The sequence below is a fragment of the Puma concolor genome, chromosome C1 (assembly GCF_028749965.1).
Source record: "Puma concolor isolate L17-30 chromosome C1, mPumCon1.1.hap2, whole genome shotgun sequence".
Classification (NCBI taxonomy): Eukaryota; Metazoa; Chordata; class Mammalia; order Carnivora; family Felidae; genus Puma; species Puma concolor.
This window is the reverse complement of record NC_141674.1, coordinates 71,806,556-71,827,949: the sequence shown is the minus strand read 5'-3', so window position 1 is coordinate 71,827,949 and position 21,394 is coordinate 71,806,556. Positions and strand designations below refer to the sequence as shown.

Below are 21,394 nucleotides of genomic sequence, written 5' to 3'. Positions count from 1 at the left end.
TTACTTTGTACTTTCCCTGACCTAGTTAGCCTCCCTTTTGGTAAAGAATGGTATTTAGAAACTAAGATATGGACGATTGATGTGCCCACTTTACTGGAGTGTCATTGTTTTAGACCTCTTGGACGGAGCTAGGGAATATATGTATATACATATGCACGCATATACATTCGTCAATTTGTCTACATTAGGCCATATGTTATAAAATCATGAATTCATAACAAATACTCCAACTCCAATCCAACACCCAGGGATCTTTCTACTTTTACCCCTTTGTATCTTTGTACGTATATTCTCTGGCAGTTAGAAACTTGTGTCTAGCTTCTACTGAAGCTTATCTTCATTATTTTTACTTACATTTTATTTGTTTTTATAGCATTTTACTCTTAGTTGCCCATGGCCCAACCACAAAGGCCATGCTGCCTCCTCTGTGCCTGACTCTGTCCCCACGGCCTCTTGTCCTTGGCTGCCAGGCCTGCTAACCCATGCGCCTAAGCAGCTTTGTTATCAGCCTCCAGCCCCTTTGCTCACCAGTCTCTGTTGCTCCCTAACATGCTGCCCGTGCCTCGGTGCCACTCCCCAAACTGCCTCTCATCCTACTGCATTCTCCCTCACAAGCTGACCCCTCAGTTCTGGGGAAGGAAGAGAAAAGAGAAAGCAAAGGAGGCGTGAAGAAGATGGGAATGAAAGCAAAGATCGAAATAGTATAAGCAAAGCTTTTGATAACATATTGCCAAATCGCACTCCCCAGAAGTTGGATCAGTTTACATTCTCGCCAGTATGTTAAGGAGATGCCATTTTCCCTCTACCTTTGCCAACACTGAGTTTTGTTTGCCTATTTAAACGTCAATCTGAGAGCCCTTCACTTCTGTCTCCGTTAGAGCTCACACCATATTCAACTCGTGGAAGTACTACACTTCCAGTTCTCATCTCACCCTTTAGATTGGGGTTTCTCAACCTTGGCACCGCTGACATTTTAGCTGCACAATTCATTGCTGTGGGGGCTGTCCTGTACCTTGTAGCATGTGTAGCAGCATCCCTGGATGCTAGTAGCACTCCCAGTTGCGTCTGCCATGTAAATGTCTGCAGGTATTGGGAGATGTCCTGGGGCAGGGGTGTATGGAGGATTAGCCCTGGTTAAGGCACCCACTGCTCTAGATTACGAGCTTCCTGCGGGCATTTGACCTCGTTTTTTCTTTTTAAATAATTTCAAGTTATTTTTTGAGAGAGAGAGAGAACATGCAAGTTGGGGAGGGGCAGAGAGAGAGAGAGGGAGAGAGAATCTTAAGCAGGATCCGTGTCAGGCACAGAGCCCAATATGGGGCTTGATCTCATGAACCATAGGATCATGACCCGAGCTGAAATCAAGAGTCAGATGCTTAACTGACTGAGCCACCCAGGCGCTCCCATTTGACATCCTTGTACGTGTTTGTACATCTTTGCCTGTCTTCTGCATATAATGAACACTGAGGAAATGTTAACTGGACAGGGATGAGAGGAATCAATGGTTGGGTAGAATTCACTATGATAGGACAGTGGAACTTACCCATTACATGTTTGTAACTCTCCATGTGTGCGAATTCCATGACAGAGGGAAAAAAAATGAATGTCCACAGGACTAGGTCATTACTGGTCTTTCTCAGTTAATTTCCAGTCTAATTTCTTAGAAGTCAGATGATTGAATTCTGTGGTCTAATTCAAATGGTAGACTCTATTGTGTTGATGGGGAAAGTACAATGCTGTTGGAGAAGGTGTTTAAGTTAGATCATTCAGGGTGTTAGAGGTAAATCCAGTTGCTTCTTTTTCTGAACTTTCTCTGAATCAGGCAAACTGACTAATCATTGCTATTTTTTGTTATGTATTTAGAGTTTTATTCTGTCATTTTCATTTCATGGTATGGACTGTTTCCAATAAGCTTTTGTCAAAACTTATAAGTAGAGGTATGCTTACAAATTTTGTTGCTGTTTACCATAATCATATTCTGTTTCTTCTAGAATCAGTAAATGTTTGCAAAAGGCATTAATGTCATTATGGAGAGCAAACCTGAATATTTCATGTCTCATGGGGGCATAGAATTAACCGAAAAAGGGCTCCATTAGTCAGTGTGGTCCAAGGACCCTGGGCCAGAAGGATGAGTGCTGGTGAGAGAGAATCAGTCTGTCCCAGTTTTAGTTTTCTTCTCTGGAACGTGGAGAATGCTACCCTGCCCATCTCACCACAGGATCAAATGGGAAGAGATGTGAACTCACTTTGAACACTTCTTCTGGACCTGGAAGTGGGCCGAGGTCTTTCCATTGGCTATTTCATTCACTTTGTCCTAATCACCCAGTGGCCCAACAAGGTAGAGCTTGTCTCCCCTTTACACCAGAGGAAATGGAGGGTCAGAGAGGTTAAGTAACTTTCCCAAGGCCCTATTGATAATGGCTGTAAAGGAATGAATCCTAAGTGTCAGATTTAAATCTGCCAACAGTCTTAGAAATTAGATACTATTATTATCCCTATTTTACAGATGAGGAAATCCCTTACTTAGCTTGCTGGTGAGTAAGACTTCAGACTCAGGCCATGTAGCTCCAGAAGCCATGCTCCTTTGCATGTGGACATCTAGTTTCCCCAACACCATTTGTGGAAGAGACTGTCTTTTCCCCATTGTGTATTCTTGGCACCCTTATTGAAGGTCAGTTGACCATACACGCATGGGTTTATTTCTGGGCTCTCTATTTTGTTCTGCTGGTCTAGATGTCTGTCTTTTTGCTGGTACCATACTGTTTTAATTACTATAGCTTGGTAATACTTTTTGAAATCAGAAAGTATGCAACCTCCAAATTTGTTCTTCTTTCTCCAGATTGTTTTGGTTATTTGAGGTCCTTTGTGTTTTATATTAATTTTAGGATTTAAAAAAAATGCCACTGAGATTTTGATAGGGATAGTTCTGAATCTTTAAATCACTTTGAATAGTATGGACATTTTGACAATATTGAGGCTTCCTTTCTGTTAACATAGCATGTCTTTCCATTTATTTGTGTCTCTTATTTCTTTTATTGATGTTTTGTACTTTTCAGTGTGTAAGTCTTTTACCTCTTTAGTTAAGTTTATTGCTCAGTATTTTACTCTTTTTGATGTTATAAATGGGAATGTTTTCTTAACTACCTTTTCGAATTGTTCATTGTTAGTGTATAGAAACGCAATTGATTTTTGTGTGTTAATTTTGTATCCTGCAATTTTTCTGAATTCACTTATTAGTCCCGACATTTTTGTGTGTGTTTGTGTTTGCGTGCAACCTTTAGGGTTTTCTGTGTATAAGATCATGTCATCTGTGAATGGACACAATTTTACTCCCCTTTTCTCATGTGGATGCCTTTCATATCTTTGTCTTGCCTAATTGCCCTGGCTGCGACTTCCAGTACTATGTTGAGAAGAAGTGGCCAGAGGCTACTTGTCTTGTTCCTGATCTTAGAGGAAAGGCTCTCAGTTTCCCACTGCTGAGCATGATGTTTGCAATGGGAACCACGCTCTTTGTCCACTCTGCTCACCTGCTCACCTGCTGGAGTTTGAACCTAGACGTGAAGTCTGGGTTCTTTTACCACACCGTGGTGTCTCTGCTCTCTCTCCTCTACCTCCTTTTCCATCCCTGCCTCCCTGCTCTGTCTCGGGCAGCAGCAGAAGGAGGTGGCAGTGCCTGAAGCTTAGTCACCGCAGCACTGGGCACATTCTCAGGCAGGGAGAACTTTGTTCCTGGCCTGTAGTTATTTTAGGGTAGATATAGGATGACTTTGTCATCACTCGTTGTTAAATTGAGATGTTAGAGCACAAACAGTTAAACTTCCGGAATGCTGGCTGTATATTCCATTGATTTTTTTAAGAAAATTTGAGTTATCTGACTTTCTTAGGAAGTACTGTTTGCCATTGTATTACTTCCTATGTGCTAGGCATCTTGCCAATCACTTTGTAAACATTGCTTTAATTTAATCCTTCACCAACCCCATACAGGCACTGTAGTTATGGTGCCATTTTTATAGAGAAAGGAAAAGTCTCTGACCGCATCATCGGTGTGCCGGGTTAGAGCCATTTGTGAGTGTGACGAGTCTACATCTGACTCAGGTCCAGCTGATGCTGAAGCTTCCGCTCCTTCCCCATTATTACCCAGCCCCTCCTATGTGACATGGCCCCCCATGCTTTCCTTGAAAGGGTTTAGTTTATCAGACGCCCCTGGTGTGGCCTTTTCTTATCTAATCTCTGTTTTTTATATACTTGTCAAAGAATGTTCCTTTCTTTCTTTATTCTGACTGACCAACATCTGGTATATGATGGAGGAGGAGGGACAAGAAAACCACCTAAAAATAAAACAAGCTCCCATTCAGAAGAACAGGAGACACGCAGCAGTCACAGGTGCATAAAAAGAATGAAGCCGTGCTGGGCAGGAATTAAAAGCTCTCTGCCCTGGCAGTGGGGTAATTCTGTGGGTGGTCCCTGCGTTTGCTCTCCAGGAGAGGCCTCACAAGGACCCTGACTTTGACTTTGTTTCCTGTGAAGTTTCTTCCTTGTCCGTCTGTGGCTGTATCTGAAATGGGTGTGGGAGAGTGTGCTTCTTGGGGAAGAGTGAACAGGGGCCTTTCCAGGCCCAGCTGTGGTAATACAATACCTTAAAAAGTTCCCTGGCTTTCTGGTCTGTTCCATTAACCAGTTACCACGTCCGCTTGGTTCTCGACCAGGTTCTTAAGCTTGCCTTATTTCCTACCTTCTGTGCTTGGCCCACCTCTGTCTTCCCCCTTCTTTGGTCTCTACCTTGAGATCCTCTAAAACATAGCCATGGGCAGGATGGTGCACCTTTACTCTGATCTTTACTGTAGGCCTGTCTTCCTTTGCTTCACTGGAACATCTTATTGACAGACCTTCAAGAAAGGCTCTGAGTGGTGATACCATCTTTTGCTCTCTGGGGTCACAGAAGCAGTTAACTTTCCTAATCCCCCAGTTTCAAGATGGTGTCCATTCCTGTACACCTACTTACAAACAATTCTTGCCTGAGCTCATCTCTTTCTTGTAATGCTTTGCTAAAAGCTGCAAGGAAGGAACAGCCAATGCATGTTCACATTCTATTTCATTCCAGCACCTTCACCTAGAGCTGCGGGCTTCTTGGGCAGAGTTTCCAATACACAGTGCCTTGAAGAAGACAGAAGTTTATTTTTCTCTCTTGTTGACAGTCCTGAGGTGAGTGCTTAGGGTTTGAAGGGTCCCTTTCTTCTTGTTTTCCCACCATCCACTAGGGCAATGCTTCTCAAACTCTCTTTGTTTAAAGGCTGGTTTTCTTTCTTTCCAATACAGCAAAAACCAATAGTTGTGTTTTGTGAGCCACTGATCACGCACTTTGTATTTCACAGTAATGTCAAAGTGCTGTAAACATTTCCAGGTGTTTATTTGTGATTTCTGTACTTCTCTCCTTACTGATAGAAACTTGTCTTTGCACTCTGTTGAATCATGCTCCTTTAGCGCTCTGCCCTGGTCTGAATGCTTAGTGCTGAGTCACAGAGCTGACTGTGTTCCCATTTGCAGGAAAGTGAAAGAGCACGGAGGAGCACACATGGCATGTTTTAGGGCTAACCTGGAAGTAGCTCACTTCACTTATGTTCACATTCCGTTGCGAGAACTTAGTCATGTGGCCAGGCTGGCTGCAAGGAGGCGGGGAATGGAGTTCTTTCCAACTGGAAAACGACTTAGCAGTCTGAGCCATAGAACATAAGCTAAATACTGATACAACAACAACAATAATAATAATAATAATAATAATAATAATAATCATGGGCTCCTGGTGGCTCAGTCGGTTGAGCAACCAACTGTTGATTCTGGCTCAGGTCATGATACCAGGGTTCTGGGATCAAGCCCACATCAGGCTCTGCACTGGGCATAGAGCTTGCTTGAGATTCATTCTCTCTCTCTCTCTCTCTCTCTGTCTCTCTCTCTCTCTCTGTCTCTCTCTCTCAAATGAGAAATTAAAAAAAATGAAATAAAGTCATGAGAGCAGTCTCAGGGCAGTATACACTTATGGGCAAAGGGGCTAGAAGAATGAGTCTAGTGTCCTACCACACTGAACAGGACTTCTTAGAAATGGAATCTAGGGTCCGGCCAGTCCTTCTTTGCAGCCTGAGGGTCAGAGCCCTGCCGTATGGTAAGGTTAATATGGGGAAGTTCGCTGGAGAAGAGGCTGAGAACCATTCTCTGGGGGAAGCCCAGCCAACATAGACTCAGGTTTGCAGCCGAGTTAGAATCCCCAAGGCTATATCCCAAGTGCTGGAGCAGGAGCAAGTTGAGAGCCCAGAACACTGCAGTAGTTGGGACCCAGTGGGGCATCAGGGAAAAGGTGGCCCCGCTAGTCTAACCCTGAGCCTCAGCAAAACATCCAAGAGAGAGAACATACAAGGGCCTGGCCAGTGTGAGTGGGACAAAGTCTGTCTGATTACAAACCTCTCTGCCAACTTCTGTGTGCTGCACCGCGGACAACTTGTGAGGCCTGAGACCACCATCATTCTGTCTCCCGGCGCTAAAACCCTGCTGTTTAAACTTGCAGCCGTAGTTTTCACTGTGGTCCCGTTATCTCCAAGAGCTGAAAGGAAGATGAGAGTTCCAACCTACATACCTGCTGTCTTCATGCCAACTTTCTTCTTGTTTATCTTGAAGGCAGTTTGGGAGCTTAGAATGAGACTGTGTGAGAGGTGTCGGGGCTTGAGATCATTGTTCAGGAGTCACATAGAGAAGATCATTTAAGTAGTAGTAGTTCGGGCGGGAGAAAGTTTAAAGGGAAGAGAAGGGGAGGCTGAGAACAAGTCTAGGAATACGTATACTGCAGGACTGATGGGAAAACGGGGCAGCGATACAGAGGGCTAGGGGAAAACACCAGGAAAGAATGGGGTCACAGAGGCTCAGGTGGGGAGTATCAAGAAGGGGATGACTATTTGTCAACTTCCACAGTGGACCAGAGGGAAAGAGGATGGGAAGGAGAGGATTGGGGAGTTAGTAAAACTGAACACAGTTTTATTTTGTGCCGACTATAAGCAAATAACTGGTTTGCGTCTCGAAGAACAGGGAGGCAGGATACCAGCTCTGCTCCCAACAGGTTTGGAAGTGACGTTAAGACAAATAAATTGTAATGAAGTGTGTTGAATGCCATCGAAGAGGTACCTAGTCTTTCTCCGCTAAATTTCTTGGGAGAATACCTGTACTTTCTTTTCACTCCTGTATCTCCCGAGCATTAGTCAACACAATGTGATCAACTTTCCACCTCCTCTGCTTCCCACCAGCTGACTGAAACTGACCAACCCATGAGCCAAACATGTATCTGCTCCATGCCCCTGTATTGTGCGTCCGGTGCGCAAATTTAAGTAAGAAACTGTTGCAGCCCTTGAGAAGCTCACTGTCTGGTGGGAAAGGCTCACTCTGGGGTAGAGGACACGCCTACAGTGTGACCCCAGGAGTCCTTCCCAACAGTGGCTAAAAGGAGTCAGAATCTAGCAAATAAAAAGTCAGTTCAGGAAAATCAGTGTGTATGTGTAGGAAAGTTCCAGTAGTATGGATTTGTCTTAAGTTCCGGAAGCAAGGATTGCTTCTCATCTCCCCCAGCCGTGTTTGTGTTCGTATTGGAGGGAGCAGGTGGAAGAGCGAGAGAGAGGAGAAGAATTCTAGAATAGGGACGACTCTCAGTGCTTTTGAGCCTCCAAGCTTCTGTGCCTAATCAGGGACTATGTTAGGCTGGTGTCTCCAGAGTCTAAAGATCATCAGGAGCGCCTGGTGGTTCAGTCGGTTAAGTGCCCAATTTTGGGTCAGGTCATGGTCTCCCAGTTTATGAGTTCGAGCCCTGCATCAGGCTGTGAGCTGACAGCCCGGAGCCTGGAGCCTGCTTGGAATTCTGTGTGTCTCTCTTCCCTCCCCTGCTTGTGCCATCTCTCTGTTCTCTCTTTCTCTCTCTCAAAACTGAATACACGTAAAGATCGTCTACCAGTGTAGCATTTCCACCAAGGCTGCAGGCCATAGAGATTCTGGGAGAGCAGCACTTCCCCAGGGTTCCCCGCAGCTGGCCCTGCCACTGGGGGATGGATCGGTGGTGCCCACCCATGTGTCACCCTTGTCGTATGTCTGCATTGCCTTTGCCTCGCATCAGGCAGCAGTGCCCCCTTGGCTCAGGTTGTCATTACCCTCCCCTGCCCTCTACTGATTGTAAGGGAAAGTCTACTGATCCCCTTCCCTGCAGCATCTGGTTTCAAACCTGGCTAATCCTTAGCCCAACTTCACACTGATCCATGCCATCTATTTCCATGGTGTGTAAGACCAGCAACACAGGTAGAGCTGGGCCGGGTCCTGGATTACACTGAAGGACATCGGTGAGGTAGACTCCAGAATGCAAGGATCCACTGGAATCCAGTGCCATCACCTGTGTTTTTTATAACCCCTATTGCCGTGGGTAAATCACTCGTTTATTAAGTCCCTATGCGTGGAGAAACTTAGTAGGGTTCTGGTGCATGTAATGGGACACTGAGGGCATCAAAAGAGTTGTGATGCTGGTCCATGCCCTCGGGAATATGATTTATTCCTCTTTCCTTCTCTGGGAGTTGTTTGTTGGATTCACAATGTTAAGAAATGTTAATATTACTAAATATTACTAAAAGATTTAAGAAGCTCCATAACATATTAAAAGCTTGAAAATAACCTGTTTTTGTCATGCTACAGTGTACTTTAAATGACATCTGTATCATCAGCGTTCCACAAGAAACAGATGATACGGTCACACTGGTAATTGGAACAGGGGAAACGGTCACTTGGTAACTGGCAGAGGGCAGAGTTCACGGAAACCAACAAGAGATGGTGCGGTGCCAACCGAGAGCTGGAAGCAGCAAGGAGCAGTCAAGGCTCCTCAACCTGAAAGCCAAGGGGAGGGGGAGGCTGCCTGACAGCAGCTAGCCAGGCCAGTCCACGGCAGCCCGGCGGGGAAGGAGCAGGGACCGTCAGCGTCTCAGCTCTGCCTTCTCCCGCCTCACAGCCTCACAGTCTCTTGCTGTGCCTCTTCGTTGGCTGGAGCTGGAGGGCAGGGGAGCTGCTGATGGAGTCCTGCAGGGTAAAGAGCACAAGGAGAAGGCTGGAGCGGGGGTTGGGGGGGCCCACGGTTGAGATCAGGCATATCGCCCAGATGCCTTTTGTATGCATTTCCATGACCAGCCACCTTTGTGCTCTAACTACCAGACAGGCCCTGCGGGGTGGGAGAGGGAGGCAGGATGGGGAGGGCTGTGAAATTCCCACTTGAGTGACGAGTGCTGCTCCCTGACCAGGGCGTAGAATCCCTGCAGGAGACCCTCTGGCTTATTGGTTTAGCAGTAGTGGTGCTCTCTTTTAGAACCTCCGAAGCTTTGGGGCGCCTGGTGGCTCAGTCGGTTAAGTGTCCAACTTTGGCTCAGGTCATGATGTTGGGGCTCATGAGTTCGAGCTCTGTGTCGGGATCTGTGCTGACAGCTCAGAGCCTGGAGCCTGCTTCGGATTCTGTCTCTCTCTCTCTCTCTCTCTGCCCCTAGCCCGCCTGCACTCTCTCTCAAAAATAAACATTAAAAAAAAAAAAAGAACCTCTGAAGCCTTGATTAAAACAACTCTTACCTACTATAGCCACATGCTTTGAAAATATGATTTTCCTTTCTATACAGAGTTTTAGAATTCAGTCAGGCACTAACCTGGGCTGGCGTCATCTCCAGAAGCACAGAGGGGCCACACTGCAGATCGCTATGGACCCATCGCTGGTGACAATGGGGGAGTATTTGGAACAAACTGTATAAAGCAAGAGACTCTTGAAGATCCATTTTAGGACTGGAGGCAAGGGACAGGGCCATGCAAAGGAGTGAGCAAGGGAATACAATATTGCAGTTAGGTTGAGACAAATGGTTTGGACCAAAATTTTGTCTGTTGTGGGTTTTACATCTAAAGAAACCTAATCACCTTCTTCTCCTTCTCCTTCTCCTTCTTCTTTTAACATCTTTTTATTATTGAGAGACAGAGACACAGAGCGTGGTCAGGGGAGGGGTAGAGAGAGGGAGAGACATAGAATCCGAAGCAGGCTCCAGGCTCTGAGCTGTCAGCACAGATCCCGACACGGGGCTCAAACTCACGAACTGCGAGATCATGACCTGAGCCAAAGTCGATAGCTTAACCAACTGAGCCACCCAGGCGCCCCTCAGAAACCTAATTTTCTTCTTGTGGGAAGTCTTTGCTATAAGCAGGAACATTGAAGTTTCTCAAAATATATTTTCACAGTGACAGAGTTCTTTGTACAAGATACTTCTTTTAGCTATAAATGTCTATACTTTAAATTATGGCACTTTCCTCCTCCAAACAGTAAAGCATGTGATTACATAACGGTCTAAGGATTATTTGCTGTGTGATAGAACATGTTCATTGTGTGTGAACATTCATTTTAAGCATTATGCTTAGCATCTTTACTTTTGAGAGGGTCAGAGGACAAAGTGTCTGTCATCTTTCTAGCCTCGTGGATTAGATGGCACTAAAATTGCATAATAGATAAAGCAAACACAATGAAACATTCACATCCTATTTGGACAAGTTAAGTCAGGGAATCTGCTGATCACATAAAACCCACGTGTCACTTCTTTGGTTTAGTTCTGCATGTTTTGCTTTCCTGTTTAATCGAGAGGTTTAAGACAGACTTCAGTCATCAGCGACATCTGGGGAACAATACATTCACTCACGGTTGTTTAGTAAACAAGTCCTAGATAGAAGCACTGTGTGTATACCGTGGCCTCTTATGAATCCGCCCACTCGATGGGGAGAGAGAGCAGGGGTCGAACCAGCTGCCATACAGCAGACGGTCCTCCTTACCTAAAGGGCTCAGAAGCGTGCAGTGGCAGAGGGACATGTTTATTCTGCCAGGCTCCAGCTGCAGCTCTCCCCCGCAGGTCACCACCGCTGGGCCGAGCACGACCGACCGGAGCCACGGAAGTTTGTCATTTCCCAAATGCACCCCGCGTGTGTCTGCCCCTCCTCTGTGTGGCCACTGCCTGGGAACTTTACCACCAGTAGAGGCACTGGGTGCATTGTGGAGGCCTCGTTGTGTGGAGACGGAGGGTCTAAATCAGAACAATTTTGTATGCCCGACTTTACTATTCCTTCTTAAGAGATACTCAATCACAGACAGTATCCATTAAATTGAATCTCAAACAAATTGCTTCTCCTCTGTGTGTTTTACCCTAACAGAGTACAGCAACTGTTGAAACGTGAGCTTTATTTATCTTGAAATGACAGTAGTGAGGTTGATAACTTCCTCTCCTCTCTTTTTTAAAATCTATTTTATTTTTAAAATGTGAGTGTTTTAATTTTTTTTAATGTTTGCTTTTGAGAGAGAGAGAGAGACAGAGCATAAGCGAGGGAGGGGCAGAGAGAGAGAGAGGGAGACACAGATTCTGAAACAGGCTCCAGGCTCTGAGCTGTCAGCGCAGAGCCTGACGTTGGGCTTGAACTCATGGACCGTGAGATCATGACCTGAACTGAAGTTGGGTGCTTAACTGACTGAACTACCCAGGCAGGTTCCCTTTTTTGTATTTACAGAAACATTGAGCAGATAGTATAGAGTCCCCTTGTTATACTTCTATTCCCACACACCGTTCTTTCTATTATTTGCATCTCATCAATGTGGTACATTTGTTATAATTAGTGAACCGATATGGATATAGCATTATCACCTAAGTCTGTATTTTATTCAGATTTTCTTCGTTTTTACCCTAATGTCCCTTTTCCATTCTAGGATCCAAGACACGTATTGTATTTAGATGTTATGTCTCCTTATGTCTTCACTGTGACAGTTTCTCAGATTCTCCTTATTTTTCTTGACCTTGACAGTTTTTGAGGAGTCCTGATCAGGAATTTTGCAGAATGTCACCCAATGGGGATTTGTCTGAGAGTTTTCTCGTGATGAGACTGTAGTTGTGGGTTTGGGGAACAGTAGAGTGCCATTCTTAACATATATCAGGATTACAGATTGGCAACATCACTTATCACTGTGGCTGTTGACCTTGATCAGCTCCGTAAAGTCATTTGTCAAGCTTCTCCACTGAAAAGTGATTCACCCCTCCCCACCCCCTGCCCTTTCCCTGCTGTCCTCTGGGAGGAGTTATGTTCCCCTCTTTTAGAGTAGAATGTCTGTATAATTTATTTGGAATTCTTCTGCATGGGAAATTTATCTCCTCTTTTTCATTTGTTATTCAGTCATTTACTCACATCAGTATGCATTAAGAGTGTTTATTTTATACACTGGTTTATAGTCCAATGCTGTTTTGTTTTGTTGCTGAAATTGTTCTAGCTCTGGCCACTGGGTTGCCCTCTCTTTTGAAGTTATGTTCAAAGAGGAGTCATAGTTTCTGATATCCATACACACAAGGGAGAGGTCTCAATTGTGGGACTGCCCTTCAGACCACCCTGTTCAAGGGTGGTGAACTCTACTCCTCACACCTCTCAACCACTGGGGCTTGGAGCCAAGTCCGTGGAGAAAATGAGAGAGTTGTGAGATCCAAATTAGAGGGTACACAGAAGAAGAAAGTAATAACGCTCAGATTGGGTAAACAGTTACGGGCACACGGACATGTATGCACAAGGATTGCATTTAGTTCTACGTTTAACAAGTGTTTTACTAAGTGCCTACTGTGTGCTGGGCACTGTTCCAGGTACTGGGGATGACACACCCTACCAACACAATGTACTTGACTTCCTTCTCATGAGAGGTAGACCATAACCCCAGTAGATGGTGACAGGTAGTCAGAAACGCTGCAAAGAAGAATGAGGCAGGACAGGGGGCGAAAGCTCAGCAGGGTGGCGTGAGGTGCTCCTTTAGAGAGTGGCAGAGGAGGGCTGTCTGATGCAGTGACATTTGAGCAGGAATGAAGTGGGGAAATGAGCCTGTGCGTATGTGGGGGAAGAGGCTTCTGGGCAGAGGGAATAGCAAAGTCCAAAGGCTTTGAAACTAATGGCTAAAATGAACCTCAGGGATCACATGTGGACTTAAATCTCCCATGCTATCCTGATTTTACTATTAACATGAATTATTAAAAAGAATTCAGTGAGCAAACGTGATTGCTTATGCAGAAGTGGTCTCGTTTCTGGCCATTAGCACAGCAACTGACCTAACCTCCAACTCCCATCTGGCTGGGGTTTCCAGAGGGGAGCGGACTATTCCACATTTGCAGGCCTCAGGAAAAGGAAGTATGCACAGCACCCACTGACCTCGTTCAGGATGCCCCCTGTTGTGTCTTAGGAGGAAGGGGGAGCATTATTGAAAGCCAGCTAAAAGGCCAGCAGCACCGTGTCTTATGAGATGTAGCCAGAAATAAAAGCTGCTTGAGTGGTTTTCAAATGTCTTAATTTTCATAATTGTTTCCACATTATGGGCTAGCTGAACATTTTTTCAGAGAATCAAGTTTGGGAGAGTCTAAATGAAAGCTTTGCTCATGAAGTTTTCATTTGGATTCCACATATAGACTTCCTAAGCCATCATTTTATGAAGTCTTAAATTACTGAAGTTTGAAGTTGTGGTAATAGCTCCAAAGTTTAACATCTTTTGTTTGGGGGGTCGGAACTAGCCAAATCCTCTAAACCTTTGGTATAAAAGAGAAGAAGAAAAGTGGGGGGGGAGGAAAAAAAAAAAGCAGCTGGGGATTTGGCAGAATTAAAGCTTCGCAACATTAGTCTTGAAATTGACCACGTTGTGTGGCCCACTTCCCATAAAATTTGAAAACAAATTTTCAGGGGCGCCTGGGTGGCGCAGTCGGTTGAGCGTCCGACTTCAGCCAGGTCACGATCTCGCGGTCCGTGAGTTCGAGCCCCGCGTCAGGCTCTGGGCTGATGGCTCAGAGCCTGGAGCCTGTTTCCGATTCTGTGTCTCCCTCTGTCTCTGCTCCTCCCCCGTTCATGCTCTGTCTCTGTCTGTCCCATAAATAAAAACGTTGAAAACAAATTTTCAGAAAAGTGCCTTTTCTGTGCTTCTCAGGGCTGTTAAAGCAAAACAAAGAAACCCAGGCTATTTATAACGCCTAGATTTTTTTTATGGTACAGGACGGTCTTTGAATGTGTCTTGATTGGATCATTCTGTTTTGGTAATTCTGTAGTGATTGTAAGTGTGACTGTAGTTGTTGGGTGTTTTGTTTGCCCGTGGAAACAAAGTGGAGTGGCGTCCATAGGCATGCGGGCCTGGGAACACAGCTGCCTGAACAGAATCCAGGGTTGTCTCTTACTAGTTGTATGACCTTAGGGAAGGGCGCTTGAGTTTCCTCACCTGCCAGATGGATGTGATAGTATGGGCATCACTGTTGGGAGGATTAAATGAGATGACCCACCAGGCACAAAGTAATCACTCAAATATTAGCAGTTAGGAATAGTAGTAATGACGTGGACATAGGAAGTTAACTAACCCAAGAACAGAGCTGGTAGTTCTCTAATGGACATATTTAGTGCATGATACGGAGGTCAGCAATGGTGTTTGACGCTTTCGTGTTAGTGGGAGAAGAGAGAGTGTAGGACCGAGATTTATTCGTTCCTCCCACAAATGCTGATGCCACAGATGTGGTCGGAATTGGCAAGATCCCTGTTCTCCTGGAGCAGAACAGTCCAGTGGTGGGAAATGGACCATAAATGATGCATGGACACGGAAGAAAATATGTAACAAATGATAGATGCGGTGGTGAAGATAAAACAGGGCTCTGTGGTTACTTTGGAGTTTTTGGAGAAGGTGTCTCTGCGGAGGAGATGTTTAGGCCCAGATCACAGAATCCTATTTTAAGCGTTTGAGAGAGTTCAAGAGATAATAAATTGATCATTTGTTATGAGCTCATTAAATTTTTTGGTAATTTCCAACTAAGAAAATATGATGATCTGTCATTAGTATGTACTAGGGACCATCAATAAGCTTGCAGCATATGACGGGGGGAGGAAAAAAAATCAAAAGCACTAATTCACAAAACTTCCAGTTATTCAATTAAAAAAAATTTTTTTATATGTTTTATTTATTTTTGAGACAGAAAGTGACAGAGCATGAGCAGGGGAGGGGCAGAGAAAGAGGGAGACACAGAATCCGAAGCAAGCCCCAGGCTCTGAGCTGTCAGCACAGAGCTGGATGCGGGGCTTGAACTCACAAATCACGAGATCATGACCTGAGCCGAAATCAGATGCTTAACCAATTGAGCCACCCAGGCACCCCTTCTAGTTATTCATTTTTGAAGCTCTGGGGTGATTGCATTAGGAAACGTTTTACAGGAGAGCTGGGGAAAGGGATGTCCTGATTTGATTAGTTGTCAATGTCTGAGGTTTTATGGTTATAGGACATTTGAGGCAGGAAACCATTTTATTTTCATTATCACTGAAAAACTCTCAAGTGTGCTGTGCTGGTGAGAGTAGCAATAATGAACATAGCGAATCCTTGAGGCTTTTCCTTTGAACGTGAATTTTGATTTTTCACAGCCATATTTGTCAAAGAAAGGTAGGATACATTAAGTGGAATGTATGGTCCCAAGGCAGAATTAAACTAGCATTTAAAAGTCTCTTTACTTATTTATTACAGAAAAGGTAGACCAGAGAAAAAACTGGGAAGAATTTTTTCTAAGTGTTTATTTTTGAGAGAGAGTGCTGGCAGGGGAGACAGAAAGAGAGGAGGACAGAGGATCTGAAGCGGGCGCTGCACTGACAGCAGAGAGCCCCATGTGGGGCTTGAACTCACTAACGGTGAGATCATGACCTGAGTCAAAGTCGGACACTTAACCAACTGAGCCACCCAGGAACCCCAGGAAAGAAATTTTTTAAATGATCCCCGATTCTACCATCCTTAATGAACTATTTGCACTTTGAGATTTTTTTCCTTCTATTTTTCTGTATCTTTAAAGGATAACTCAAGAAATATATGTGTGTAAAGTTTGAGAAATGTAGATGTGTACATTTTTCTGTAGTGGGCTTTTAAAATGAATAAATCTTTTTATTTCCAGAAAAAGAAAAAAAAAGAAATGTATGTGTGCGCATATATATGAATATATATGTATGCATATGCATACATACTTATATAATTATTTAAATTTAAGATGATGGCATGTGTGTGCTTTTTCTCATGGTAAATACAGCTTCATGGTAAATACAATTTTCAGTGGCTGTACAATATTCCATCCTAGGGAATCTTTTTCATAGTTTCCCTGTGTGAACTTTATTTGCTCTCATTGTTGGTTTCTCCCAAAAGTAGGGTTTGAGGCTGGGAGGTAGGGAGCTGTTTGGTGAGAGTTCTGGTTAACCATGTTTTTTTCTGTGGTTTCTCCCTCAACGTGGTAAGACAAAACTACTTCTCAGTCTCAGGACGATTTTTGTTGAAATATGTTCTAAGAATGTGCCATTTGGGGTTTGATGGAAGGAAAGTTGAATTTGAAGATTTTTCAAGTAAAAATCATTGAGGTTTTAGGGTATCATATAATTACAAATTCCACCATATTTATGAACCAAAACTAAAATGTTAGGACCCCTTCAAGAGGAAATTCAGGAAATTTAAAGTGTTCTTGGTGGTATCTTTATCCCAGTGTCTTTCTGACCTATTAATTGATATTGCTGATGAGTTAGTCAAGGATAACATAACTTTTAAATTAGAAGTGTGTTTCTCTTGGGGCACCTGGATGGCTCAGTTGGTTAAGCATCTGACTTGGGCTCAGGTCATGATCTTGTGGTTCCTGAGTTCGAGTTCCACATCAGGCTCTGTGCTAACAGCTCAGAGCCTGGAACCTGCTTTGGATTCTGTCTCCCTCACCCTCTGCCACTCCTCCACTCATGCTCCGTCTCTCTCTCTCTCTCTCTCTCTCTCTCTCTCAAAAATAAAGAAACATTTAAAAAATTATATATATATATAAAAAATAAATGTTTCTCTTAGCTATCTAGAGTATATAGCAAAATAAAGTACATAAGTTATTTTTTATTAGTGAAAGAACACATAATAATTGCACCATTAAGATTCTTCATGTTCTTGAATGGTTTGTCTTGAATTTCCATATACTTTTAATACTGTTGAAAGCTGAATTTTCTCCTTGAATATTTGAATTGAATTACACTAGATTAGTGTCTTCAACTCTCATATGCAACTGGTGGGATTAGAAATACGATGAGTTTGACAATATTTATCAGAAACCTTTAAATAAACTTATACCCTTTACTTCATGAAGTTGAAATCTGTGGATGAATCCTAAGCAATCCTCTTGGGCAAACTGCCTGTTGGTGGTGGGTCAGTTGGGCTGCTTCCATCCAGAGGGGACCTTCAACCCCGACTGTGGGGTTGCCTTTATAAAATAAATAAACAAGGGTTTGGTCCTTTTCTTTAAAGAAAGAAATCCTAAGCAAATAGTTGGCCAAGTATGTACAGATTAATGTACAAAAGTGCAGCCTTGCTTATAGAGGCTAAATATTACAGACAACTGAAATGTCCAACATGTAGGGATTAGTTAAATAAAGTGTGTCATGTTCATATACTGGAACCTTATGAAGCTATTAAAATTATATATTTTTAATTGGGGAAAATTACCATGATACAGCATAGGTATGTTGGCCTGTTGATGGAGTTGTCTGCTGTTGGCAGTTAAACGTTGGTGAATGTCTGCCAAAGAGAGTAGTTTTTCTTTTGTGATTAAAATTGAGTCCCCTTTCCTTGTAATTGAAAGACACTAGAACCATTTGCCTCTTGAGACCATTGCCAGTTTGTTTATTTTAAGCATATAAAATGATATTTTACTTCGTATTTACTATGACAGAGAAGTAGGTACCTAACTCATGTTAAAGTATCATTACACCATTAAAATATAAATTAAAAAGGAAACCCAGGGGGGTGCCTGAGTGTCTCAGTTGGTTAAGTGTCTGACTCTTGATTTCTGCTCAGGTCATGTTCTCACAGTTGTAAGATTGAGCCCTGTGTCAGGCTCTGCGCTGAGCATGGAATTCTTTACCCCCCCTGCCCCTCCCCCCTTCAAAATAAATAAATAAATAAAAACTAAAAACAAAAAAAGACGGTCTAAGATATATTTCTATTTTGTGCCATTTCAAATTGATATCTGCTCTGCTTATCCTGATTCTGGATATGGTATTGGATTACAGCATTTATAAGAATCTTAAAAGCTAGGGATTTCTGTCAAGCTCGTACTGTTAGAGCCACATCATTCACACCAGTGGACTGCTAGTGCCTGGACCTACTGGATCTCTGGTTTTCCAGCTAATAAATTGCAGCCTCAGTCCTTGAAAGGGAGCCCATAGTCATCGTAGCTCTCGGTTTCCTGGCTTTCAACTCCAGCTTCCTTTGATGGGACCCTTCATGGCTGTGGCCAGACCACTGTGAGGCAGAACACCTGTTCTCTCTCCACCAAGCATAGATGGATAGGGATCCTTAGGCTCCTCTCAACCCCTCCTTGGCCAGAATCCCTTAGTTTTGGTGTCCAAGAGATCTTGTCCTGAGATCAGCGTCTTCTCTGCCTGCCTGATGCCCCAGTTTGGGGCCTACTTTCAGACATATGTCCTGAGGACTCACCCTCACTTGGCAGGTATGTTCTTACATCCTTGGAAGTCTGCCTAACCTCCAGAGCTCACCCCACCTGCTGCGTTGAAAGCCCAGGGAAGGAAAATGATTTAAACTGATTGAGTCTGAAAATCCAGTAAGCAGATCCCCACTGGTATAATTTGAATTAGGACAATAAGGAAGAAGTGAACAAAAAAAGTAAGGAGGAGTACTAAGAACAAAATCTTCAGCCCTGCATCACATGCTTAATAAGTGAGTGTTGTTATTACAGCTTGAGACAAAAAGATGGCAAAAGGAGGATCAGGAGTAGAATCAGAAGTGGTACAAGACCGATCTCTTGGGGAGTCCATTTGGTCGTGTGAAGGGTATCTCAGTACTCATTATCTTGGTGAGAATGTGCCTGGCCTTACCAACTTGCCCTTGCCTAGTGAACAGAATCCATGAGTAAGGAATGAACTGGAAACCACCAGGAGAAAGGATTTACGTGCTGTGTTGTCGTTGTTACTGGTGCAGAGTGGATATTGCAGGGCTCAGAATATCTGATCTGTTGCTGATCCGTGATCATTCATTCAACCAGCCAGCCATTCAGGAAATACCGGTCATGAGGGAGCCAGGACAGGTGGGTCTTGAGATTTTAATGGTGAACAAAACAGCCGTAGACCATCCCTCACTGAGCTTGGGACGTAGCCTGGGAAACAGACAACAATTACTAATGCAAGATAAATGTTGTGATAGGAGGTCAGGGGCCAGAGTCCTGGAGCAAGGGATATTTACACCGGGATCTGAAGGATTAACAGAAGTTGGCTAGAACACGGGGCTTAGCAGTGGCAATTGGTGGTTTAGCGATTGAATTTGCAAAGAGTGATGTTTGTTTCTTCTTTAAATTTCTTTCTAGGATGTTCGGTTCTTCTCCACAATGAATGAGTGTTACTATGATAAGCGGATGGACTTTTTTTATAATAGGAGCAACACAGACACTGCCGATGAGTGGACAGGAACGAAGCTTGTGATTGTTTTGTGTGTTGGAACATTTTTCTGCCTGTTTATTTTTTTTTCTAATTCTCTAGTCATCGCAGCAGTGATCAAAAACAGAAAGTTTCATTTCCCCTTCTACTACCTGTTGGCTAACCTAGCTGCTGCAGATTTCTTTGCTGGAATTGCCTATGTATTCCTGATGTTTAACACTGGCCCCGTTTCAAAAACTTTGACCGTCAACCGCTGGTTTCTCCGCCAGGGGCTCCTGGACACTAGCTTGACCGCCTCTCTGACCAATTTGTTGGTTATTGCTGTGGAGAGGCACATGTCAATCATGAGGATGCGGATCCACAGCAACCTGACGAAAAAGAGGGTGACGCTGCTCATTTTGTTTGTCTGGGCCATTGCCATCTTTATGGGGGCGGTCCCCACACTGGGCTGGAATTGCCTCTGTGACATCTCTGCCTGCTCTTCCCTGGCCCCCATTTACAGCAGGAGTTACCTCATTTTCTGGACTGTGTCCAACCTTGTGGCCTTCTTCATCATGGTTGTGGTGTACCTGAGAATCTACATGTATGTCAAGAGGAAAACCAACGTTTTGTCTCCACATACAAGTGGGTCCATCACCCGCCGAAGGACACCCATGAAGCTAATGAAGACGGTGATGACTGTCTTAGGTAAGAGGAACCAAGGGAGCCATTATTCCCATTCATTCAAATATTTATTGAGTGCCTAGTGTATACAAGGTGCTTGCTAAGTGAATGCAGTAGTGAACAAGAACAGTCATAAATCTCCAATGTGCTTGGTGTTTACACTATTGCAGGGGAAAACAAGTCAAGTATTGTAATGGGGACAAGGAAAATAATTTTGTAATACATTTTAATATAAATATATATTATATTATGATTTATATTAATGAATATATATTATATATAATTATATGACTTATTAATTAAATTAAATATATTATATGTGTATATAATATATAATTATATATAATTAAATTATATTATATTTATAATTAAAAATTATTAAATAAGTTGATGAGTCTCATTGGGAAAAATAAAGCAGGGCAGGAAGATAAGGAGGCTAAGCAGGTCTAGTTTGCAGTTCTAGCTTCCGCTGAAGATGACTTTTGAGCAGACGTGAAGGTGGTGAGGAAGCGAGCTGTGTGTGTGTCTGGGGGAGGCCATCTGGGCAGGAGATGCAGTAAGGATAGGAACCTAGAACAGCAAGGAGGCCAGTGTGGCTGGAGTAGAGCAAGTGGGGAGAGTGGAAAGAGAGGAGGTCCGGGAGCTGATGAGAGGTGCTAGGGTCACTCAGATCACATAGGGCTGTGTAGTTATCATAAGGACTTTGGTTTTTCTGAGTGACATGAGAAGCCATGGGAAGGTTTTGAACAAGGAGGTAACATGATTGGACCTGCATTTTAATGGTACCTCTTTAGATGCTGTTTTGTGAGGGGCAAGGGCAAAGGCAAGAAAATATAAGAGGGCAGGCATTTCAGTACTCACAGAGGTGATAGTGACAGGGATGAGAGGGCAGTTGGGAGGTAGTGCCTTGTCAGATTCTGGATGTTTTGTAAAGATCGGGGTGACAGGGTTTGCTGATGGATAAGGTGTGAAGCACGGTGACAGGAGGAGGGAGGGTGGGGCATGTCATTCATTGAGATGGGGAGGCTGTGAAGGAGGAGGTTTGGGGGGAAGATCGGGAGTTTGGTTTTTAGAATCGTATTAGACATCCAAGTGAGTTATTGAATCAGGAGTTCAGGGATTAAGTCTGGACTGGAGATTCACTGAGAGTCATTGAGGGAAGAGATGGTATTTTAAACCAGAAGAGTGGATAAGCTCACCATAGTGGGGTGAATGTGGATGG

General features: G+C 43.8%; 1 protein-coding gene across 4 annotated transcripts in view; it reads left to right on the top strand.

Annotated features, from left to right (window-relative positions):
- The window catches only part of LPAR3 (lysophosphatidic acid receptor 3), an 82,742-nt gene that overhangs the window by 5,978 nt on the left and 55,370 nt on the right, over positions 1 to 21,394 (top strand). For 2 of the 4 annotated variants that reach the window (XM_025912382.2, XM_086717428.1), the window contains exon 2: positions 19,440 to 20,196. In XM_025912382.2, the coding sequence (XP_025768167.1) occupies positions 19,461 to 20,196 (736 nt within the window). In that variant the 5' untranslated portion in view covers positions 19,440 to 19,460. Of the gene's footprint in view, positions 1 to 4,850; positions 5,203 to 19,439; positions 20,197 to 21,394 lie in introns of those variants that run through there. The other 2 variants (XM_086717429.1, XM_086717427.1) reach the window with 2 other exon arrangements.